Raw genomic sequence first — 26,340 nt, 5'->3', positions numbered from 1 at the left:
ATTCCCAGCTTTTGGCAAATAGAGGCTAGGGACACCATCCCTGTGCATCCTGGCTATTAGCCATTGATGGACCTATCCTCCAGGAACTTATCTAGTTCTTTTTTGAACCCTGTTATAGTCTTGGCCTTCACAACATCCTCTGGCCTGGAGTTCCACAGACTGACTGTGCATTGTGTGAAAAAATACTTCCTTTTGTTTGTTTTAAACCTGCTGCCTATTCATTTCATTTGGTGGCCCCTAGTTCTTGTGTTATGAGAGGGAGTAAATAACACTTCCTTATTTACTTTCTCCACACCAGTCATGATTTTGTAGACCTCTATCATATCCCCCCTTAGTCATCTTTTTTCCAAGCTGAAAAGTCCCAGTTTTATTAATCTCTCCTCCTACGGCAGCCATTCCATACCCCTAATAATTTTTGTTGCCCTTTTCTGAACCTTTTCCAAGTCCAGTATATCTTTTTACTGTTAACTAATACTGGAGGACTAAGGACATAGTTGCAGCCTTATACAATATGTTCCATGCTTTTGTTTTAGTCTTGAACTATGACTTTCTTAATGGCACATTGTTGAGATTTAAAAAAAATTCCTCTGCTATGTTAACACCTTGGATTATCAAGAATTAAAGAAGGGGCACTTCACTCAGGTTGAAGAATTAAACTAAACTGCTTACCTTCACTGTCTAGAAACAATGCATTTCCTTGTACTCTGTAAACAACTTTGTAAAATGTGTGTGTTTCTTAATTAGTTATTTCTCTAACAACACCTCAAACTAGAAAACACTGATATCAACAACAGCATTATGGGGAGGGTGTAAGATGTGTTTCATTTAGTAAATAAATTATTTAGTAAATATATTACTAATAATATAGGTTAGTGAAATTAACACTGTGAGCCAAATTCAACCCTGGTGTAAGCAGGTGCAACTCCTCAGACCTTCGGGGGGGCTGAATTTCGGTCAGTGTCTTGGTGGGTAAGGTGCTCTTTATGTAATGCTAACTATTTTGTGCTTTCATACGTGCTTGGGGGTTTTCCCCCCTATGCTTATGCCTTTGAGCCAAAATCTTGACAATTACTTCAACGCAACCTAATGGTGAATACGAGTGAACCCAATCCATCCGAAGTATCCTATGGTTGCCCCTTTAATTCAGTCTCCTTGTTCCCTTTTCCCTCAATGGCATTTTGGTCAACTTGTTTTTCAAGGGTTACAAAATAAGTGGAACATTAAGAAATTGTTTCTAAGTCTATGGCTACATTAGCGCTTCAAAGCGCTGCTGCGGCAGCGCTCCCGCGGCAGCGCTTTGAAGCGCTAAGTGTAGTCAAAGCCCCAGCGCTGGGAGAGAGCTCTCCCAGGGCTGTCCGTACTCCACGTCCTTGTGGGGAATAACGGACAGCGCTGTGAGCGCGGCTCCCAGCGCTGGGGCTTTGACTACACTGGCGCTTTGTAGCGCCGCAATTTGCAGCGCTGCAGAGGGTGTTTTTTCACACCCTGCTGCAGCGCTGCAAATTTGCAAGTGTAGCCATACCCTAACAATCGGATGGGCTATTATACCGTGTGTGTGTTCATATAAACAGCAATTAAAACAGCATCACCTATGAAAAGAAATCCAGTGGCCTAGCTTTCTCCCTGCATATTCATCTTACAATGGCAATAATGACCTCGGTGCAGGGCATTTCCTGGCAATTATGGGATTATAGATTCTTGGACATGTGCCCAGAGCTGTCAAAAGATACATTTTATACATTGAAAAATTAAATAAAGTAAAATGAATGAGTGACTGGGGTCGCTAGGCTACTTTTCAGGCCATCAGCTCCTCACAATCCATTGTTATTAACTATTTCATTCCTGAATATTTTGTAACTATGCAAAACACCCCATTTCATGGATTGTAGAGGTCTCAAGTCAACAGTCCATCTTTATTCAACAAATCACATGTTTAATTTCAAGCATAAACTTAATTCCCATTGACTTCAATGGGACATAAGCAAGTAGTTAAATTAGGCATGTGCTTATGCGCATTGCTGAATAGGGAGGGATTTACGCATGTGCTTGAATGCTTTGTTGAACTGGGGCCAGAGAAAGAGGTGATCTAGTGGTTTAAGAATGGGATTGAGTTTCATGAAATCCAGAGATTTTACCCTCTGATATTCTGTCTATGGCTTTGGGTAAGTCACACACAGCCAAATTGTCACAAGAGCTCAGTAATTCTCAGGTTTTAAGTGCCCAAACTGAGGTGCCTTGTCCCTGATTTTCAGAGGTTTTGAGCACCTGCAGCTTCCACGTGGGCACTCAAAAACTGAGTCACACAAAATGAGTGAACTTCTGGACAAACTTGGCCTTTCACTTTAATGCTTCAGCAAAAATGGGGATGATACTGCTTACCCACCTACCTGCCTCTTGGTGCTAGTGGGCTGTAAGGATTAATTCATGTTTGTACAGCGCTTGGAACATGAAAAGTGCTATATAAGTGCTAAATATTGTTATTTTAAGATTTAACGAGTTAAACTCCAAGAAATACTTGCACTGAGGTAGCTATTGCTTTAACACCACAAAAAGACATACTCCCTTGTAAAAATCCAACTCACAAAAATTTTCTGTGTCTAAAAGATGAATCCTGTATAACGTCAATATTAAGTGGCAATACAGTATTTATGTTCTATCTCATCCTTTTAATCTCAGTGGCTGTACAATGCCTCTAAGTAAAAACAAAACAAGGAAAGCAAATCGTAATTCTCATTGAGAACTAAAAAACCCCAAACAAAATCGCATGTCCATCTTCTAAAACCATTTCTTTCTGCCATCTTTCCAGTGCTTGTCTGCCTCTACCCATTATACATATGAGAATGATGCATCTGCTCTCTGCAGTACAACATTTGTCCAGTGGAATAAAAGGAATAAATATGGCCTCATATTTAGTATTCCTACGACTGAACAGTCCAAAATATAATCCACCACCAAAGGTGAGCAGGATAGTAATTTGGATGCAGGGGCGGCTCTAGCAATTTCGCCGCCCCAAGCACGGCGGCACGCTGCGGGGGGCGCTCTGGCGGTTGCCGGTCCCGCGGCTCCGGTGGACCTCCTGCAGACGTGCCTGCGGAGGGTCTGCTGGTCCCGCGGCTCCGGTGGAGCATCCCCTGCACGCTGGCACGCTGGGGTCTGGAGCCGGCCCTGTTTGGATGAAAGGGATCCTGGAAATCTGAAAACTAGGCTCAGATTTTGTGCTTTAGTTAAATCCATGCTCCTGTCATTTTTTTACAGTTCTCCAAAATAACACTGTGTTTAAAGTTCCCAGTAAGTAGAGCCATCAAATCTCCTCTTTTAGGGATTACATTGATAGCCCCATGGGTCAGGAAGAAAAATCTCTACAACACCATGTATAATGCTGCATGGGGTTTTTTGTTTGTTTGTTTTGCTTTCCTATGAAATATCAGGAATTGGCCACTGAAGGATACTTGATCTGATGGACCAGTGCTGTATAATGGATAAAAACATTACACAAACACATCTACAGTATCCTGAACAGTAAGTAAATACTGTTCTAAAATGTAGATGTATGTATTTAAAGACAAGTATTCAGGTATTTTCAAGTGTTCTTGACTAAAATACTGAAGTTAAGCCATTCTGAATACTCTGCTTCTTTTAAAATAATTATTACTATACTGGGTCCTACTTAGTGGTTTCTTCTAGTTCAGTGCTCTTGTCAAATATTCCCTTCATCGATGCTTTGAAGCTGAAGTCTTTGGCCAGCCTGGGCTCTGCCACCACGCCGTGCACCCACATTGGCGCCTGGTACAGTTCGTGAAGGAAACAAAGATCCTGGTAAAGCATCTTCTCCAAACAAGCTGATTTTCACATCAGCTTCAATAGCTTTGGCTAAACTGGATGCATAACTGTCCAATGATTTATGGACTTCAGCTTTTACATGGAGAATGGAATTCTTTGCAGCTTCTAAAGAAAAAAAATTTAAGACAGAACAATTCACAATAACATACCATGGCTGTGCAAACATCTGAGGGCAAATGTGTGATCATGTCTTCTACAAATGATTACTATTGCTATTAATAGTACTTTATGCTTCCACAGCATGTTTTGTTTAAGGATCTCAAAGCACACTATAAACACTAATCTTCACAATATCATCATGTCAGGTAGGGAAATTATCCCCAAATTACAGATGGGAAAACTAAGGACTAATGAAGCAAAGCATTTAAGCACATTCTTAACCTGATGTCAAATGGATTACCCACATGCTTACATGGGACTACATGCTAAATACTTTGCTAGACTGGGACGTAGGCACAGAAAAAGTTATTGGCCTGATCCTGCCAAAGCGTAAAACTTCCACTTATTACATCTGGCACAGAATTAGGTCCTATGGGAATTACATGACTGTGGGAACGAAATAAGTGACAGAGCCAGGAATAAAACTCATGAGTCCCAATTCCCAGCCCCTTGTACGCTAACCATTAGTTTTGCACACAAGGGGATTCTCAATTTAGTTTAGACCAAAATTTTACATTTTGTTTACATAAAAAGGGGGACAACACAAGAAGTCACATAGCTCATGGTATGTTTTAAACTTGGTGAACACCAAACTTTGTATATACAGCAGAACCTCCCCGTTCTACACGTCACTGAGCTGCACAAAAAACTGGTAGCCTCCGCCTACCTCTTAGGAATCCATTTAAACAGCCTTGCAGAATTGCTATAAATGTCTGTGAGGCAACACACAAAAGCTCCGTGGCTACCTTTTATCATTATGGGGCGGAGAGTGAAAAAGTAATGATAATTGTCAAACAAGACCCCTGGGGTGAATATGTGAGTAGAATTTTGTTAAGATGATTTACAGATGATGCTTCAGAAAAGCCTTCATATTAATAAGACTGCATTATTTTTGGCTAAATATACTCCAGTATGTGTGTACTGTAGAGTCTCAAATATTAATGCTAATAATAAAATCAAAGGTAATAACAAGTACATTGTGTGATGCATTGTGGCTGTTTTTATATTGTCCTCATTCACTTATGATTTAGTAAATTCAATCACTTGCAATTGGCCTCCTAGTTATTAGCCCAAATTAAAGAGGATCTGCTCAGATTAAATCAACCCTGCAGTGTTTTAAAGCCAGTCCCAGCAACATGTTGCTAGTATTGAGAACCAACATGTGAGCCTAACTAGAAAACTAGAAGTGAAACTGATTTGTCTAGTTTCCCTGTCCCAGCTGAGACAAATGCAAGGAGCAAACAAACAGCATAAATGGAGATAAATACATTCTTTCAGTTTAAAGAATTTAAAGTAACACAGACAGGTAATGGACAGGAGAGACAGGAGGCGGGCAGCATATGGAGAAAATAAAAGCCTGGGAGGGCAAAAACACATCAAGGTGGTGGAGTCATTGCAGGGAGGAGAGGAGAAAAAATCCAATGGAGAGTAGTAGACAACATAAATGGATGAAACCCAAGGAAAGGCAGGGTCACATAAGGCTATTGTCCCTGCATGAATGAGGCCCATGTAGGGAAGCCCAGTTTCTGATCCTCGATCTAGACTGGAACTACCTATCAGAAGGAAGGCCTGTTATTAAGCTCTTCTATCCAGGGCACTGGCTATCCCTGAATAAAAAATAGTGTACCCCCAAATCAAGGGTTACTCATATTTTGAACTGGAAACTGCTATTATCTATTATCTCCAATGGTTTTGTCATAGCGCTGTGTGTGTGTGTGTGGCGGGGGGGTGCGCACACGCCTGACCACAGAGCATGCTAGTGCTACACAGGGGAAGCCTGGGATAAGGTCAACACTGGGGTAAGGTCATCCAAGGACCTTACACCAATGAAGGATGGGTTGTACCTCTGCTCCATTCCGCCACGCCTCCTCCCCATCTCTGTTCCACCCCGACACCTTCTCCATCCCTTTATGCTGAGAGCACAAGGGGTGGCAGAGCTGGCTGGCTTTGCCAGCTTTCTGCAAACGATGAGTTCTCCAACACAGGGGAAATTCTCCACCGACTATCTCCAGGCAGTTGAAGGCTTATACAGTGCAAAGTGGCCTTAGCTGTGCAGAGAATCCAGGCCCATCTTTGAAATGCTGTACTCCTCGTGTAGGCCTTTGGTTTTAATTAACTAATATCATGCGGGCTCTAGCAGAAATATGTTATGCACCACTTTGGCTTACTGGTACACCCCAAGCTGACTAGTATTCCCATAAGAATTTCATACAGTTCTGAAGAGCTCTCTACTGTCCCCTACATTGGTTTGCTAAGGTGTGGTGCAAGAGCAGATACCGTTAAATCAAACCACACATCTGTCAGGGATTTCACGTCGTGCCTACCTGAATAAGAAGAAAAGAAAGAGCAGATCTTAAAAGGAAGTGGATGGATGGCAGAAAGACAGTTGTAAAATATACCCTGCAAGTGAGTCCTGTCCAGCCTCACCTCCCTGGTTCCAGAAAACGTGCATTTCCCTCCCTTCCACCCACCTACCAACCAGCAGCATCAGGATGGAAAACAGCAGGCAGAAGTAGCTTAGATGGCATGGGAGCGCGTGTCCACACGGGTCGATGAGGTAACTAGTGGGAAGTCAGAGCAGGCAGCAGTGGTGAAAATGAGTGACCCAGCATTAAAGGATGGGGTGAGCAGAAGTTGGGGCCTCTCAAGAAGGTTGTGGAGGAATCAGCAGAAGGGAAGAGTCAGAGCACCTATCAGAAGGGGAAGGATGAAGAGCCCAGGAGTGATACTTGTCCTCTGTGTTCTAAGGTTAAAGAAGGGAACAGCTATGCTCGGCAGCCATCATGAAGGTGCAGGGGGGTAATCCCAGGTGAGCAGCATTACAGTATCCACCCTAAACACACCTTTGATTTGCTCCACTTCGTCTTCGAATGTCACCGAACTCCTCCGTCGATAGGGATAAACGCAATGTGGGTGGTGAGCACCATCCGAACTATAATCCTCAAGCAGCATCACATCTGTCCCTGAAATGCAGAAAATGTTTGAAAATAATAACGACCCGAGCAGACAAACCTAAAATTATCGGGGGGAATGAACTTTTGAGTTCATAGACTTGAGCGCCTCTCTTCAAAAATTGCCTAAAATGTGCTGATGCATTATCACTCTGCATTCAACTGTGATGGGATTTCAGACAGGGCCAGGGCCAAGTTATTACCTGGTCTTCAGCTAACCAGAGGTTAATTAGAGGACAGTTCCCTGCTTGTCCTGAGCAAGAGAAGGATTGTCTACAGATGGCATTATTCAACAACAGCTACTCCAAAATAACTATTCCTGAATAACGCCATAGGTGGGCACACTTATTCTTCGAAAGTGGATCAAACTAAATAGGCACCTGTCCACGCATGGAGTTCTTCTGGAATAGCTATTGCCTTTTACAGTCACACGCTACCTGAATTAATTGTCAAGTGTGGACAAGCCCTTACAAACTAGCTTCTTGGGAGACAGACAGTGGGGGATGCCTATAGGAAGATCAGATTCCATACTCAGAATGGATGGCAAGCCAAGCTGGGGAATGTTCTGATCTCTCTATTTTGCCTTTGTTGACTAATTTTGCTTTCTTGTCACAAACATTATTCCTTAAGGAGAACACCTGGCTGACTGATCCTGTATTTTTTTCTGCTGAGTCATTCTACCACTTTATGGGTATTGATCTCATGAACACTATTTCATCTACCTGCGTTTCCTCCATATTATTTAGGTATAAAATAAAGTTTACCTGTCACTGTGTGGGGAACACTAAACTCAATATCTGCCATGCTATCACATGAAGGGCCAAATTGTGGCCTGGCTCCTCACTCCAGTGCAGTTTTAGTGTCTGTACTCAGCCACTAAGAGTATGTCTTCACTGCAATTAGACACCCATGGCTGACCTGTGCCAGCTGACTCAGGATCACGGGGCTCGGTCTGAAGGGCTGCTTAACTGCGGTGTAGACATTCGGGCTTGGGCTGCAGCCTGAGCTCTGGGACCCTGCCACCTTACAGGGTTCTAGAGCCCCAAATGTCCACCCTGCAGTTAAAGAGCCCCTTAGCCCAAGCCCCATGAGCCACAGTCAGCTGGCATGGGCCAGCCATGGATTTTTAATTGCAGTGTAGGCATACCCTATGACAGTCAAAGAGGCATTCTGCCTCCCTAGCATAGAGGCAGACAGGCCACCTCAGGGAGCACTAGGGAAACGTGCTGTGTCAGTGCTTCTTACAGCTGCTGCTGAAAGGCACAGCCTGTGCTCCCCTGTATGCTTGTGACACTTTACTTTTGCCCAAATACTTTTGTACTCTGACGATGGATCGAAAGCTTCCTACAACAGCCATTCGATGCTTTGTAGCTTGTCCCAAATCATTCATTGGTCAGATTACACCCTCTGCAGACCATGGCTTTGTGCCCTCTCCACCCACGTGAGTTCATTTGATTCCTGGATTTATTCTTATTGCAATAGCCAGAGGGTCCAGGACCAATTTATAGCAAAGGTGACAACACACATCCATGATGAGTTCCATGAGACAAGCCACTGTCGCATATTATATACCTGACCTTTACCAATGATTTATTTAGGGAAACCTATTTTTTTTAAACGAAGGATGGTCCAGAATTGAACTGTGATATATAACTATTTCCATTCCATACTGTCAAATGCCTTCTCCAAATACTTAGTAATGAGAGAGTGATCTACCTTCCTCACATATTAAATGAGTGGGATACTTTTAATGTTCTGTGGGTCATCTGGGGTATTGACATCAATGGTACAAGATGAAAGCCCTACTCCTTGGAACCCCAGCCAGCCTGCAATGGATGGGTAGAATTAGGAAGAGGACACTCTAGTCCTTGAGACAATATTTTAGCATATATTTTAAAAACTACGTTGAGTAAGGAAATTGGCCTTAATTCTTGCCCAGAAGTGGATCCCTGTCTTTAAGTGATGCTAAGATAGTGTTTTGGATGGATAAGAGCGATCCTATATTATCTGCCTCATTAAATACTTGATCTGTAATGGGCATCCCTTGATCTTTTCTCTGTATACAATTCCTTTGGCTTGTACTATCTGAAAAGCCGGTCTTCTGTCATTCAGGATGTTCAGTGAAGTGGGATATTTCTCAATTCAAATTCCCTAAACGCTGGGGCTCCTAACAACGTATATCTTTGATTTGATCAGCTATGGAGGCCTCTTAGTGCCTTTCTTCAAGGATGATAACACAGGATTCTATAAAGAGAAAAGTTTTCCATTACCCTTTATCACCTATAGCTGCATGTAAGTCAGCAATTCACCTACAGAATTAGTGGAATAGTGTTGCCTTCATGAAAAATCCCACCTTGTCAGCCTCCTTCTCCCACTCTCCCAGTCAGAGAGCAATGCAGAGCTGCAATTGTCAGAAGAGTGCTCTCTGGTGTCTGTAGAGCAGAAATGCTCTTTAAAATAAATTGCAGGTGGAGGTTTTTGGAAAACTTCCCTCTATTGGTAGTTAAAACCACAGCCCTCCTATCACCAGTGCTGGAAAATTACTGGCAGATCACCATACCGTTTTCTAGGCTACTGCTCAAGAGATCCATGACAAAGATGGGAAGCTTCCATTCTATACAAGAGGCTCTAGCATGGAGTGACCAAATGAAATCTCCTATAAGCAGGAAGTGAAGAGACCTATTTCTCCAGCAGTTTGCTTCTTAGCTCCTTGTGGGGCCAGGAAGATCACTGAAGAGGGAAGGAGAATAAAGGAATGGGACAAACAGATTATCATGCTCCTAGGAAATGTGCACTAGGGAAATAAATTATTCTCCTAGGCTGAACAGTATTTTCATAGTAGACACTGCAAGTTCAAAAATACAGAGGAGAAGCTAAGGCAGTTCTGCTCAGGGTACCATAGGACAATGGTTTTCAACCTTTTTCCATTTGCAAACCCTAAAAAATGTCAAATGGCATTGCGGACACCTTTGGAAATCTTTGACATAGTCTGTGGACCCCCAGGGGTCTGCCGACCACAGGTTGAAAACCACTGCCATAGAAGACGTTTAATATTATTGTTCACCTACCAAAAGATATCTGTACATAAATACAGACTGTTCACAGAATTCTGAAAGTAAGCTGCAAGTAAAATCTTTCTGTCTGAGAAAGGAAAACAACAGAGTTACCTGAATCCTGAGAGCAGCTGAAACCAGTGTCCCCTGTGCTGCTGCTGTGTCCTAAAGGCCGCCCACCTGCCATGAGAGCTGTGAGATGGGGAGATAGTCCCAGATCTGCAAAACAGTTTAATCATCACTGAGTTGTGCTCTGCATGATAGATCTATTGTAATGATAGCATCTTCAAATAACCACCACATCCGAGTGCCCGATTCCACCCTCCAGCTTTCCCAACTTTCCCTTCTCCCTATTTTTCCTATGACAAGACAACAAAAACCACCCTCCAGACCCAGCTGCCAAACCACCTGGATTTCCCATCTTGAAATATCATGTCACCAGCTGCCACATGCTCCTGGATTCTTTCCACATGGCAAGCCTGCTGTCTACCTCTCCCCAGCAATTTGCAAGTATGTGCAGTTTATCAGGAGGGCTAATTATATTTAGAAATATATGCACTCAAGGCTGGAAAAACTTATCAGACACCCTCTAGCCAAAGGATTAAATCTAGTAGCCAGAAGTAGCTATAAAAGACAAGTGTATTGATGGGATAATAACTAGTGAGGGTTGGCTAATGAGCTAGTTTCCATCTTCTTTGCAACCTTCAGATGCTAGAAAGGGGGAAAACACTGGAATTCTTACTAAGGCACAGTCTTAGGATCCTGCTCGGGGGCTCCACCTTTTCTATCAGCCTCTGGTTAGTAGGGGTCTGATAAATTGGAAGCTGCCCAGCCTACTCTTGCAGATGGAAGGAGAAAGAAGCTTTCTCTCTTTTCTTCCCCAGCTATGCTTCCAATCCTTCCAGAGCCCATCTGTGAGAGCTACCTGGCTTCTGCAATGGGGATGGAGGTTTCCAATGCCCTCACCTTCCTTCCATGTTTTGCATTCTCTTTCCCCACTAATAATTCCAGAGCCTGCCTATACATTCAGTTCTCCCAAGCAGTACCATGAAAGTGGAGATTTCAAAGAATGCTGAATTAGCAATCATGAAAATTATCAGAATCTTGCTAATTTCACAGTGCTACAACATGGCAAAACTCTGAGTAGCAGTAGAGGCACCGGTGGTGCCTGTCTGCAGACTCAAGAAGACACTATTGCACTGGAATGGTTTCATTACATTTACACGGTTTTCTTCACAACCAGAAGGACTAGAAACTTAATTGAAACAAACAAGCACTCACATTTTTTGAAGTCACTAGAAAAAATTGCCACTGGTGAGACACGATGGATTTTTCAACCCTGTACCTAGTTGACATATACCAGAACACTTAGTCCTAAGGAGTGGAGGGTTATTGCAGATGAGAGGGAGGTGATGGACTTGCCCTAGCTAGAGAATTTAAAGGCTGGTGCCTAACATCCATAAACTCTTATTAGGCCGGGCCCAAAGCCCATTGAAATTAATGGAAAGATTCCCATTGATTTTGATGGGCTTTGGATCAGGCTCATCATCAGGAGAGGGAATGTTCTGCCTTTTTCTAAGCTGAATACAAATTTTACACTTGCAGAGAGTAATAAAATTTGTGTATCAAGAGCACATTTGCCTACCCTGCTATACCAAGGCAAACATGACTGCTTGCCAGCAAAGACAGATTGGTCTAGCAGACTTCCCAGAACATAGAATACTTTTAACACTACGAAGCATTGGCAATTAGAGAAAAAAGAACAGGAGTACTTGTGGCACCTTAGAGACTAACAAATTTATTTGAGCATAAGCTTTCATGGGCTACAGCCCACTTCATCAGATAGAGAGTGGTCCTAGGAATCTGAAAGATTTTCTCTGAGATTTTGATACAAAACTACTTTGGTGAGGAATGGAGTATATTATTATTTACCACCAACACCTGACTTGGTGCTGTACGCTATACAAAAATAAAAACAGTCCCTGTCCCATACAATTTACAATCTAAAAGGCAGACCAGAAAAAGGATGTGATGAACTGGGATATCTAGAGATGGGGATCACAATTTTTGTGGGTTTTTTAAATTATAAACTTACTGTTTGGGACCCTGGTGGAAGTAGATTTTTAAAGGAACTACCATTAATTTAAAACTTCCACTTCTGTGTGTACATGTTTTACTTGGTATTGTTACAAGGATCACCTAAGATTATGGCAACCAAATTATATTAGAGAAAAAATATTTTTATGATTCTGTTTGTTCACTCCTTGCATTTGTCAGCACTTCGTGTCTAGTCAGTTTCCCCTGCATGGTTGGGCAATTTCATACTGTGCTTGCATTGCCCCTTCATACAGCAGGTGGTGTTTTTCCCCCTCTCTCATTCTCAAAAACAGACAGAATCATTTTAACTTTCCAAAATATTTTGACCTCAGGCCTAGACCAGGCCTAGAAAAGTTTAGCCCAATAGCTAAAAGTTTGGGATGTTATAATCAACTGCATCAAGAAAGGGAGGGGAATTCCCATCAAAGGCAGGGAACTCATCACAACTTTCCTTCAGATGGGAGATACAATTTGAAAAACGGTCTCTTGAGAGTTCTCTCAAGCACATCACTAGTTAGTATTTGTACAGCCCTTGGAAGATGCCACATGAATGCAGGTACTAAGTATCAGCCTCAAGAGAAGAGTATTTTTTTTATCTAAATGTTTGTTACCTGTGATCCTATTGGAAATGCTGAATAATCTGGCTGTCCTATGACGCTGAACAAATGACTCCCGGTAATACCGGTCCCCAAAACACATTCCTAATAGTTCTTTGCGCACTGTTTTGTTCCAGAGTCCATAAATCAGTGGATGGCAAATGGCACTTGAAAAAGATAACCATGTTGCTAATGTCTCCAGAGCAGGAGAAATACTATTTTTCCCCCAAAGTGCTTCTGACGTAATTACTACCATGTAGGGCCCCCATGTGATCACAAAAGCACCAATGACAACCAAGATGGTTATGAAAGCTTTGCACTGATTGGCTGAGTAGACAACCCCTTGGAAAGCATTCCTTCGACTGCCCGAAGAGGAGGTAGAGGTGCTAGAGTTCTTTCTCCCATTCCTCTGAGTGTCCTCCTCTACAATGACCACGCTACCGCAGTGAATCTTGCGCGCTTTAATCCTAGCCACGCGAAATATGAATCCGTAGCAGATCATCATAACCAGGAAGGGCAGCAAAGCGCACCAGATCTGCCAAAAGGCTGTGTAGCCTGCCTCCTTATGCCACGCAGCCACACACATCCATTTGAATTGATCGAACTCCAAGGAAGACCAGCCAAAGAGAGGAGGAAGGCAGCCAATAAGGGAGTGTAGCCACACGTAAACAAGGGCTACAACTGCTCTGTTTCCTGTGATCTTCATTGGATACACCATTGGATACAAGACAGCATAGTACCTGGGAAACACAAAAGGAGACATCAGTAGCATCATAGAAAAGTACAGTAAGCAAAGAACTGGGTTTACTGATGAAGATCCAACTCCCCTAGGAGTCCAGGGAACAAGTTCCTCACTTCCGCTCCCCAAACCTCAAATGGGGTTAGAGGGACACTTAAAAAAATTATATTTCAAAAAATTATTTGCAGTCAAGAGCTCAAAAGTCAAGAAGTGCCCAAGATCAAGCTGCATATGCAGCCTTAATTCTGCCTACTGATCATAAAAACATGAGAGTGGCCATACTGGGTCAGACCAATGGTCCACCTAGCGTCTTCTAACAGTGGCCAATGCCAGATGCTTCAGAGAGAATTAATCCTGGTGTGAATGCATTATTGTAATGATGTTTACAATTATACATGATTACATACAGCTACTCAAATGCTATGTTATTATAGCATCAATTGATTTTAACAATCTTAGATGCATGTGCAGCATCTTGAAATATTAATTTAATTATATCTACCTTTCTATTTCACGATTTTAAATGTAATTGCAGGGAAAATGTATTATATTGGGAGGCAGTGTTGCCTGCTGGATAGAGCACTAGACAGAGACTCAGGGGACCAAGGTTTAGCTCTGCCACTGGCCTACTTGGTATCCTTGGGCATGTCACTTCACCTCTCTGTGTATCAGTTTCCCAATCTACAAAATGGGGATAATGATACTAACCTCTTTTGACTCCCTCCTGTGCTTCAAGATCTTCTGATGAAAAGTGCTATCCAGGAGCTAGGTATTATTAATCACTATAATTGCAGTGGTTTCCAACCTTTTCCATACCATACCCCACATTACAACAGAAAAAAGTCTGGAACCCATAAGTGCTGACTTTTGGTTTTGCCAGTGGGTGCTCCATCCTGGCTCCGCCCCCATCTCCAAGGCCCTGCCCCTACCCCACCTCTTCCTGCCCCATCCCTCAGACCCCCCGGAATGCCTTCTTCTTGCCAACCCTCTCCCCTAAATGCCTCCCACCTGCCGCTCACTCCTTTCTGCCCCCTCCTGCCTTAAGGGCGAGTTGCGTGTGCTGGAGGGGTGCTCTGCCAGTTTTGAGGGGAGGCTATTTTCAGCATATTTATACACTTTCATTCTAGTTATTGAAAGTGCGTCTATCATTGGTATCTCCCCTTCTTGATGTTTCCCAGTTCTTGCTCTCCACCTGTGTCCCTTTTCCCATCTCTCTCTGCTTCCCACCTCCCGGTGGCTCTGTTTAGCGCTCACTCCCACCCACGCACTCAAAGCAGCTCTGTCTCCCCCTAGCCCCCCCCCCACCCCCCAGAAACTGCCCGCCCTGAGACAGAGAGAAATTTAATTCAACAGCCCAGCATAGAAATGGCCCATTCATTCATCCTGCTGTGTGGCTGCTGTGTCGCTCCAGCTCCTCTCAGTCCCCAGGGCTGCAGCCCACCCGCACTTTGAAGCTCGCTCACTGACTCCCTCACAAACTCTGCAACTTTTGTGGGAGGGGAACCACTGGTGGGACCATGGCCAAAGGCGAGGGTGGGGGGGTTGCTTCCTCCACCGGGCTGCAGCAGCCCAGCAGACTGAAGCAAGATGAGCTCAGGTGTCCCAGGGTGAAGCAAGGCAACTTCTCCTGACTTGAAGCTGATGGGGTGGGGTGGATGCAAGAGAAGGAATTCCCTGGGAGCTGCAGGGGGTGTGTGTAGATCCAGGGGAAGGAAATCAATCCTTCCTGACATGGGGAGGAGGAGATGCTGATCTGGGGCGGGGGGGTGAGGAAGGAAGTTTATTTCTGGGAGGAAGAGCCCCTCAGGCAGGCTTGATCTGGGCAGCGGGGGCGGGGGGGGGGACAGTTTTGAGCTAGGCAAGTGTTACTTTGCCAGGCATGAGAGCCGGCCATGGAGAAGAGCCCACAGGGAGGATGCGGCTAGAAGTACCAGTGGTGTGTTGCCCCCTCCTGTCCCTCCACACACAGGGGAAGGGATGTGGAGCCCCAGGACCTGGGTCAGAACCATAGGGGTTGGGAGCTCCCAGAGCCCACGTAGGAGGGGTCCGGGCACAGGCAGGGTCCGGGCTAGGGGAGGCTGCTCATTTGCACCTGGGGCTGGGGCTGCAGTGAAGCCCCTCTCACCTTTGGCCTCTGGCTGGACAGGTGGGGGAGGAGGAGGACGGGGTGAGCTGCTGGCCCCAGCCCAAGTTCACTCATCAGACACAAGGGCAAACTTTTCTTAAAGGAGCCATGCCCTTTTGTTTGTCCCCCTGCCTAGCACTAAGGGGATCCGCAGCTGGTTTCTCCTGGCTGGGGGGAGGGGGCACAGGTCCTGAGGGAGACACCAGGGTGGGCTGAGAATGGCTGGCTCAGTCCTCGAGAAACCCCCCGGCCCTTACTCCTCCCAGTAGCCCCCTGGGGCCAGCCGAGAAGTTGCCCGCCTGCCTCCCCTCAGCCTCCTGCTGAGAGGCTGCCCACCCCTCCGCAGCTAGCCCAGAAGCTTCCGTGCCCTGGCTGCTTGTCCCCCCTAATCCAGCTCCCTCTGACATGAAAATTAAAAGGACTCACACATCTGCCTGCAGTGGGTGGTGGGAGCCCGCTGGGAGCTTCAGCAGCAGCAAGGGAAACAGCTGATAGGTGGGGACTTCACACCAAACAGCTGATTGGCTGCAGCCTGCCAAAGAGCTGATGAGGGCTGCTGCGCATGCTAAATAGCTGATTGGTAGTTGCCAACAGCTGATCTCCCCGGTGGGTGCTAAGCACCCACTAATTTTTTTTCCAGCCCCGGAGCACCCATGGAGTCAGCGCCTATGCTGGAACCCCTGACCATCCATCTAGCCCAAAAGAAAAGGAGGGAGATCTTGACTCCCAGGTTGAGAACCCATGTTATATTGTATTGTTTGAAAATAGTATGTAATTGTGTTCATGCAACCCTAACTCTGACTTTTCATTGCTTTACCGTTGGAACCGTCACATTATCTTACCAAAACTTTTTAGATTGATAGATTTATAGATTCCAAGGCCAGAAGGGACCACTGTGTTCATCTACTCTGACTTCCTCTAGAACTTCCCCCAAATGAATTCCCAGAGCGGATATTTTAGAAAAAAACAGCTAGTCTTGATTTTAAAATAGTCAGTGATGGAGAATCCACCACAACCTTGGTAACTTGTTCCAATGGTTAATTACTCTCACTGTTCGAATTTTACACTTTATTTCCAGCCTGAATTTGTCTAGCTTCAACTTTCAGCCATTGGATCATGTTATACTTTTCTCTGCTAGATTGAAGAGCCCATTATTAAATACATGTTCCCCAGGTAGATCCTTATAGACTGTAATCAAACCATCCCTTAACCGTCTCTTTGTTAAACTAAATAGATTGAGCTCTTTGAGCATGTTTTCTAATCCTTTAATTATTCTTGTGCTCTTCTCTGAACCCTCTCCAATTTATCAACATCCATCTTGAATTGTGGGCACCAGAACTGGACACAGTATTCCACAGCGGTCACACCCGTGCCAAATACAGAGGTAAAATAACCACTCCACTCCTATTTGAGATTCCCATGTGTGCATTGAAGGATTATATTAGCCCTTCTGGCTACAGCGTTGCCCTGGGAGCTCACATTCTGCTGATTTTCCATCACAACTCCCAATCTTTTTCAGAGTCACTGCTTCCCAGGATCAAGTCCCCCATCCTATAAGTATGGCCTAGATTCTTTGTTCCCAGATGTATATATTTACACTTAGCTGTATTAAAACACATATTGTTTGTTTGTGCCCAGTTTGGAATTAATCATTGCTATTCATAACAAAAAGAGGAGCTTACCGATCTATAGCAATGAGACCAAGAGTTAACATGCTGGCCGAGCTGATCAGCATATAGAGCAAGGCAGAAAAGTTGCACCAAACTACTCCAAAGATCCATTCCCGTCTGATGGAGCTGGTGACGACAAAAGGAAGCACCAGGACAGACAGAAGGAAGTTGGACAGTGTCAGACTGAACACAAACTTGTTGCTCAGCGTAAGGAGGTAAGACTTCCGATAGAGGGTGACGACAATCACCAAATTGCCCAAGCAGATGAAAATAGCAATGACGATAATAGCAATCGACTCGGTGACTCTGACTGCCCCGTCTTCCTGCGCTGTGAGGTTTCTCAGGCCCTTCCCATTGCTGAGGGAGGAGTTGATGCTCATTGTCAGAGCGCACGTTGACAGAGCAGACAGTACATGCTGGTCAGCTGGAACAAGAAGAAAAACACATGAAAACATTCACCCAAACAACATCATATTTTCCATGTCTATCATATCTCTTCTCTCGAGGCCCTTTACCAACATTAATCAAGCTTCACAACACCCGTAGGAGGCACATAACCATTTTTAGATGGGGAAACTGAGGCCCAGAGCAGGGACTTGACTTTCCCGAGGTCACACACAAGTCAATGGCAGAGCCAAGCACAGAACCCAAGAACAGGGCTGACTGGAAAACAGGGGAGAAATTCTGCAAACATTTCATTTAATATTTTCCAGGAGTGGAAGGGGGGCATTATTTCAAACCCATGAGTTCTAACTCCCAGTCATCTATGCCAAAAAGCTCTTATGAAAAGAAACAATAATGGAGTAATAAATGGTCTTTGTTGATCTCTCTTTATGCAGGTGACAGTTTGTGGTATTTTACTCTGGTCTGTGGAGCACTTGCTGGTGTCTCACAGAGAGCTGGCTAGTCACATGGCACGGGCTCCTCCTCATTTGCAGCTGCTAAATCACATTAAAAAAAACAATCTAATAATAATACAGTAAAACGTTCTCCTAATATCACTTTTGCAATGACTGTGGTTGCCACAGGAATGTTCTTGTATTGCCAGTGAGCCGGGGGAGGTGGTCCTCTGTGTGACTGTCAATGGGAAATGTGTCCAAGAGGCAATTTCTTTGTTAAGATCTCATCTACGGTATGAAAACGTCTGAGAGCCCTTGACCTAAGGCTTTATCACTTCTCCCAGCTGACCAACACTATCTCCCCCTCAGGCGCCAAAAATATTGCTCCTGGTTCCCCTGAGAGCCACTGTGACCTCCCCTTATCATCTCCAGCAGAGGTATTCCTGACTACTAACCCTTCATTCCAGAAGGCCCACACCAACTCCTCTGGGTGCCTGATTAGTGGCTTTTCCACAGCCGGCTGCCTCACAAGACTGCTGATACCACCCTGTGGCCTCAAAAGTAACACTCCTGCTTAATCACCTTCCCCCTGGCATGAGCATTGGTGCTCCCACTACTGGAGAAGATTTTTCTCTTTCCACAGCCCTGGAAAGGGAATTGGATGAACCTAATTTGCAGCCCTCTCACTGCTCTGTCAGTGAAGCCACACACATACTGAATCCCAAAATCCAGACCAAGAATTGAAAAAATAAAAAGGGAATGTCAAAAAAGGATTGGTTTCAAATTCATGCAAACTTGGTGTTAGCATTTCTTGGGGACTGGTGACTCGCAGGGGTTGGGTTTGGTTGGGACTCTGGTCATCCACCCTTCCCAGCTGGGCACGAATATCCAGAAAGTGTCCTACATCGCTGAAGTAGTTAGAGTTTAAAGGGGCACTGCCAACCTAAAAATCACATTTTTCCAAATTTTCTTCCATGTGTTTCTAAGAAATCTTAATTTACTGACATTAAAAGGATTTTTAAAATCGCATTTACTTTTCACCACCTGAGAAGCTGATTGTTTACTGTTTGCATTTCATTTGGCACAGACCATGAACATTTTGCATAAGATTCTGGCTGCTTTTGGCTACAACTCTATTGGTATAAAACAGCCAAAAGCCAGCTTCCCTGGCTACTCAGGAAGGATCTCTCCTATGTAGGAGGATCCTTGGGTGGCACAGAGACATGGATGTGGTTTGAGCAGGAGTGTCCTGGCATCTCAGCAACCCTAGCTGTTGTAAGGGTCCCTTTGTGCTTTTGGCAGCTGGCACAAATCAGAACAGCCTCCAGGCAACGCTAACTTATGCCAGAGTGCTGGAATGATGAAGAACTCCAGGATCTGAGAAGTCCAATGGTAGATTAAAGTCACCTTTGCACATCCCCTCTTCAGCTGTGCAGAGCACTCATCTGCCACAAACAAGGATTTTATCCTTTCTTTTTTGTTTATTACAAAGACAAGGTGGCTGAGGTAACATCTTTTATTGGACCAACTTCTGATGGTGAGAGAGACAAGCTTTTGAGACACACAACACACCTTGTTTCTCTAATATCCTGCGACCAACACTGCTATAACTACACTGCATACAACAATTATTATTGTCATTTTCACTTTCAGGTGCTCAAGCATTAGCACAATACTGCAATGGTTGAATTGCTAGCACTTTAAGAGGATGTTTAAAACCTAACAAAAATCCATTTTCACTAGTTTTAAATGCCACAAAACTCTAAACTGATTTTAAAAAATATACACCCTATATTGTTTGGTTCTAAACTACCCCAGAGAAATAAAATAACCATCCTTTTAAATGTAGCAAGAATATCTAACTAACAAATTAAACATGCAGAAGAATTTTAATTTGTAAAAGCGTTTTAAACATCATGGTAGTGTGAAAGTAGAATGAATTATATTGTAAAAATAAGGCTGGATTAAAGAAATGCTGTATGTTCCTTTAAGCAGAAATAAGGAATGTTGAAATATAGCTATCGAGAAGAGAAACATTAAGGTACGAAACAATGGGTCCACTTAAGCTAATGGTGGGACATTAACAGGAGATCAGTAATTGTTAGTAAAAAAAATAAGATATGCATGTCTAGCCCAGGTAAACCTATCAGATTCTGCTTCCTTTGTTATCTTGTTAAGTTCTCACCCTTTTATCTGTATAAATAAGATAATTTGTGTCTCCCATGGTGCTCACATTATCTGGGTGTATTAGCAGAGGGCTTTGCTAATAAACAGAGTGGTCTGATAAATTGTGAGTCCTGAATCTGACTTTGACAGTAGGATCCATCAATTAGTTTAAAACAATCCATTTGGAACACTCAGTGCTCACCATTCCACTAGCAGTCATATTCCTGGACACATGCCCTCTTCGTGGCACATGTACAAATCTTCCCTGCAAATTTTTAAACATCCAAAAGGCAAAAAAGCATCCCCCTTTGACCCTCAAGCAACAGAGAACAGAAACATGAGCAGACCAGCCATCTAAGCAGTAACCGATTCACTGTGGGACAGTAGCAGGAGGACTATTTGCACTGTTAGAGCTAATATGCCATCACTCGCTATCCACACAGGCACTGCAATAATGGCAACTGGCTTGCGGGGTGGGGGTTGACAAGGTGATTAGGTGTGGCAGAGCAAGCACAACACTGGTAGCATGTCTGCAAGGTCTGCATGTTACAGGTGTGCTGGAGAGGAGGCTCCAAATGCTGGTTATTACCCTCATTTCTTTAATGTAGACACGGTCTCACTGAGCAGGCATAGAGATGCATGTAGGTAAGGGCAAAACATCAAGGCAGGGCCCTGCAGAGAATACATTTTCTCTTATTCCACCCCTGTGCAACCAGAGCATGGACTGGGAAGAAAATCCCGAGGGAACGCTATTGCTACTGCAGCAAGGGGCTGAGGGTGAGGGAGCACAGGGGAGAGAAATTCTTCTAGTGCTTCAGGTAAGGGCTTCTGATGGGGCTTTTTCTCATAAACAAACTAGGGAAATGCAACCTAAATGGAGCTACTATAAGGTGGGTGCAAAACTGGTTGGAAAACCATTCCCAGAAAGTAGTTATCAGTGGTTCACAGTCATGCTGGAAGGACATAACGAGTGGGTACCCACAGGGATCAGTTCTGGGTCCGGTTCTGTTCAATATCTTCATCAATGATTTAGATAATGGCATACAGAGGACACTTATAAAGTTTGTGGACAATACCAAGCTGGGAGGGTCGCAAGTGCTTTAGAGGATAGGATTAAAATTCAAAATGATTTGGACAAACTGGAGAAATGGTCTGAAGTAAATAGGATGAAATTCAATAAGGACAAATGCAAAGTACTCCATTTAGGCAGGAACAATCAGTTGTACACATACAAAATGGGAAATGACTGTCTAGGAAGGAGTACTGCGAAAAGGGATCTGGAGGGGTCATAGTGGACCACAAGCTAAATATGAGTCAACAGTGTAACGCTGTTGCAAAAAAACCAAACATCATTCTGGGATGTATTAGCAGGAGTGTTGTAAGCAAGACCCAAGAAGTAATTCTTCTGCTCTACTCCATGCTGATTAGGCCTCAACTGGAGTATTGTGTCCAGTTCTGGGCACCACATTTCAGGATGTGGAGAAATTGGAGAGAGTCCAGAGAATAGCAACAAAAATGATTAAAGGTCTAGAAAACATGACCTAGGAGGGAAGATTGAAAAAAATTGGGTTTGTTTGGTCTGGAAAAGAGAAGACTGAGAGGGGATATGATAGCAGTTTTCAAGTACATAAAAAGTTGTTATAAGGAGGAGGGAGAAAATTTGTTTTTCTTAACTTCTGAGGATAGGAAAAGAAGCAATGGGCTTAAATTGCAGCAAGGGACGTTTAGGTTGGACATTAGGAAAAACTTCCTAACTGTCAGAGTGGTTAAGCACTGGAATAAATTGCCATGGGAGGTTGTGGAGTCTCCATCATTAGAAATTTTTAAGGGGAGGTTAGACAAACACCTGTCAGGGATGGTCTAGATAATACTAAGCTCTGGTCTACACTACGAGTTTAGATCAAATTTTGCAGCGTTAGATCGATTTAACCCTGTACCCGTCCACACAACGATGCCATTTTTGTCTGCTTAAAGGGCTCCTAAAATGGATTTCTGTACTCCTCCCTGACGAGGGGATTAGCGCTGAAATTGACCCTGCTGGGTCAAATTTGGGGTAGTGTGGACACAATGTGACGGTATTGGCCTCCGGGAGCTAGCCCAGAGTGCTCCATTGTGACTGCTCTGGACAGCACTCTCAACTCAGATGCACTAGCCAGGTAGACAGGAAAAGCCCCACAAACTTTTCAATTTCATTTCCTGTTTGGCCAGCGTAGCGAGCTGATCAGCACAAGTGACCATGGAGTCCCAGAATCACAAAAGAGCTCCAGCATGGACCGAATGGGAGGTACTGCATCTGATCGCTGTATGGGGAGACGAATCCATGCTATTCAAACTCTGATCCAAAAGACGTAATGCCAGAATATTTGAAAAAATCTCCAAGGGCATGAAGGACAGAGGTTATAACAGAGACCTGCTGCAGTGCCGTGTGAAGCCTACCAAAGAACCCGAGAGGCAAACGGCCACTCTGGGTCAGAGCCACAGACATGCAGCTTCTATGATGAGCTACATTCTAGGGGGTGCCCCTACAACTACTCCACCCCTGAGCTTCCCTCCTCCCCCACCCTTCCCTGGCTACCTTGGCAGTTATCCCGCCATTTGGGTGATGAATTAATAAAGAATGCATGAATTTGAAACAACATTGACTTTATTACCTCTGCAAGCGGAGATCAAAGAGGGGAGGGGATGGCGGTTGGCTTACAGGGAAGTAGAGTGAACCAAGGGGGTGGGTTTTTGTCAACGAGAAACAAACAGAACTTTCACACCGTAGCCTGGCCACTCATTAAACAGGTTTTCAAAGCTTCTCTGATGCACAGCGTGCCCTGCTGTGCTCTTCTAACTGCCCAGGTGTCTGGCTGTGCATAATCAGCGGCCAGGCTATTTGCCTCAACCTCCCACCCCGCCATAGACATCTCCCCCTTCCTCTCACAGATATTGTGGAGCACACAGCAAGCAGTAATAATGATGGGAATATTGGTTTCACTGAGGTCTAACCGAGTCAGTAAACTGCACCAGCGAGCTTTTAAATGTACAAAGGCACATTCTACCACCATTATGCACTTGCTCAGCCTATAGTTGAACTGCTCCTTACTACTGTCCAGGCTTCATAAGCCATGGGAGCAAGGGGTAGGCTGGGGTAGGTGCAACCGCGTGGTGCTGCCGACTGGGAAAGCAGTCTGAGGCAGAAGCCTCCAGCTGGCATGATATTCCAGGCAGGACTGAATCTCCATTAGACAAAACTTAAGAAGAGAATGACCTGGAGTCATTCCCATTTTTGTCCAGGCACCCCCGACAGACCTCATCGAGGCCAGCCAGGAACACCCATGTCTGCCCAGGCGCCCCCAACCAACCTAATCAAGGTCGGCCAGGAGCACCCACGGGATGATGACGACATCTAGCATGTATTGCACCGTCTGCAAGGCAAGGGGATGCTTCTGTGTAGCACTGCAGTACTGCATCTGCCAGCAGCACTCAGGAGACATATGGTGACAGTGAGCTGAGTGGGCTCCATGCTTGCCATGGTATGTCGTCTGCACGGGTAACCCAGGAAAGAAGGCCGTTGCTTTCACGGAGGGAGGGAAGGGGGCCTGACGACATGTACCCACAACCACTCGCGACAATGTTTTTGCCCCATCATGCATTGGGAGCTCAACCCATAATTCCAATGGGGGGGCGGAGACTGTGGGAACTGTGGGATAGCTACCCACAATCAGGGGCGGCTCTACAAATTTGGCCACCCCAAGCAATCATGCCCGGGAGGCGCCCCCGAGCCGCAGGAGCAGCGGACCTCCCGCGGGCATGACTGCGGAGGGTCCGCTGGTCGCGCGGCTCGGCTGGACCTCCCGCAGCTGCGGGCGGTTCGCTGGTCCGGTGGCTCTGGTTGAGCTGCCGCAGGCATGCCTGCGGGAGGTCCAGCCGAGCCGGGGGACCAGCGAACCGTCCGCAGTCATGCCTGCGGGAGGTCCACTGGAGCCGCCGGCCAAGCGTCCCCTTCGCAGTCATGCCTGCGGCAGGTCCGCTGCTCCCGGGCTCCGGTGGACCTCCCGCAGGCATGCCTGCGGCAGGTCCGCCGGCCCAGCCTGCCGCCCCCCCGTTAAAGGGCCGCCCCAGGCGGGTGCTTGCCCCGCTGGGCTCTGGAGCCGGCCCTGCCCACAATCCAACGCTCCGAAAGTCGACGCTAGCCATGGTACTGCGGACGCACTCCACTGACTTAATGCGCTTAGTGGGGACACACACAATCAACTGTATCAAATCGCTTTCTATTAAATCGACCTAATTTCATAGTGTAGCCATACCCTTACTCCTGCCTTGAGTGCAGGGGACTGGACTAGATGACCTGGTGAGGTCCCCTCCAGTTCTCTCAGTCTATGGAGCAAACGGGAGCTGGGAACTTGTGTAATGCTGCAGGGCAGGGCAGTGGAGCCCAGGTGGGAAAGCAGGTGGCGGCTGCTGAGTTAACCCTGCACCGGGTAGGTCTGAGCCCGGTCCCGGGAGCCGAGGGAACTGGGAAGCAGGGGCGCGCCGAGCAGCTCCTGCTGCCGGCCGATCAGCCGGGGCAGACCAGCATGGGGTGGCAGAGGAGCTGCGAGCCTCCTTGCCCAGGCCCATTGTCCCAGCGGGATAACACGTCTGTCCTTTCCTTCGCCTGCTGCTCTGGCCGGGCCCCCTGGCGTCCGAGCGAGGCACACGCTCAGCCCCGGCGCGGGCAGGTCCCGCGTGACCCGAGCCTGCTGCAGCGAGCTCCGCTCCTGCCCCCGCCCGCCCGCGCCGCACTGAGGCACGGGAAATCGCAGCGCCTGTCCCGGGCCCAGCGGCCCCGATCGGGACCTGGGCAGCTCGCAGGGCTCGCGAGAAGCAGGACACCCCCCCCCCGCCGCCGCTGGCTGGGCCCCCCGGCTCTGCAATCAGAGATGCAGCGCTCGGCTGCTCCTCTGCCCTAAAATCCAGCCGCCCTCCCGGCACGGGCTTGTCCCTCCTCCGCACACAAAGGCTGGTGCGGGAGGCAAAGTCTCGGGAAAGGGTGGGGCGGGGGAGGCCGCAGGAGCAGGGGGCAGCGAGATCCCACCCGGGGCCGGGAGAGCCCCGCAAAGGAGGCACAGACACACACCCCCTGCAGCTGCCATAAGCGCCAGTGAACAAACCGGAGCGCTCCCCCCTTGGTGTGGGACACACTCACCGCCGGCCCGAGCCGCTTCCTCCTTCCTTCGCTGCACTCAGGGGCGGGAGGTTTCGGGTTACAGCGCCCCGGACCCCCCACAGCTGCCGCCAAGAGAGAGGCCCGGAGCAACTGCCCGACCCTTCTCCCTCCACCCCGCTCACATCTCTCCATCCCCCTCGATCCCTCCTCCTAACCTCCCTCCACCCCCCTCACATCTCTCCATCCCCCTCAATCCCTCCTCCCTCCATCCCCCTCACATCTCTCCATCCCCCTCAATCCCTCCTCCTAACCTCCTCCCTCCATCCCCCTTACATCCCTCCCTCTAACTTTCTCCCTCCATCCCCCTTTCCTCCTCCCTCCAGCCTCCTTCACATTCCTCCTCCTAACCTCCTTCCTCCATCCCCCTTTCCTCCTCTCTCCGTTCACATCCCTTCTCCCCTCCTCCCTCTATGCCCCTTCCACACATTCCTCTTCCTCCATCCACCCTTTCCTCCTTCCTCTAGCCCCCTTCCACATTCCTCCTCTGCCTAGCCTAGTCCCTCTATGTCAGTGATTCTCAAACTTTTGTACTGGCGACCCCTTTCACATAGCAAACCTCTGAGTGCGACCCCCCTTAAATATATTAAAAAGTGTTTTTAATTAATAACACCATTATCAATGCTGGAGGCAAAGCGGGGTTTGGGGTGGAGGCTGACAGCTCGCGACCCCCCATGTAATAACCTCACGACCCCCTGAGGGGTCCCAACCCCGTTTGAGACCCTCTGCTCTATGTCCACTTTCACATCCCTCCTCCTAACTTTCTCCTTCTAGCCCCCTTTCCATATCTCCACCATCCATTTCCCTTTCACATTTTTTCCATCCAGCCTCCTTTCCACATCCTACTTTTTCCACCACCTCTATCCATCTCTTTCCATCCCCTTCCTCTTCTATCCCCCTTCCCAGATCTTCTC

At 46.3% G+C, this 26,340-nt stretch overlaps 1 protein-coding gene across 1 annotated transcript; it reads right to left on the bottom strand.

Annotated features, from left to right (window-relative positions):
- Positions 1-1,530: 1,530 nt before the first annotated feature.
- GPR161 (G protein-coupled receptor 161) lies at positions 1,531-25,534 on the bottom strand. Its single transcript, XM_044981048.1, has 6 exons — positions 25,409-25,534; positions 17,243-17,654; positions 12,712-13,436; positions 10,118-10,222; positions 6,843-6,962; positions 1,531-3,945 (listed from the first exon to the last, which is right to left on the bottom strand). Exons 2-6 carry the CDS (start codon positions 17,608-17,610, stop codon positions 3,698-3,700), a joined length of 1,566 nt encoding a protein of 521 aa, XP_044836983.1. The 5' UTR covers positions 17,611-17,654; positions 25,409-25,534; the 3' UTR covers positions 1,531-3,697.
- Between the last annotated feature and the right edge of the window lie 806 nt (positions 25,535-26,340).

The sequence above is a fragment of the Mauremys mutica genome, chromosome 1 (genome assembly GCF_020497125.1).
Source record: "Mauremys mutica isolate MM-2020 ecotype Southern chromosome 1, ASM2049712v1, whole genome shotgun sequence".
In the NCBI taxonomy this organism is placed as follows: Eukaryota; Metazoa; Chordata; order Testudines; family Geoemydidae; genus Mauremys; species Mauremys mutica.
This window is presented reverse-complemented; position numbering and strand designations above follow the sequence as displayed.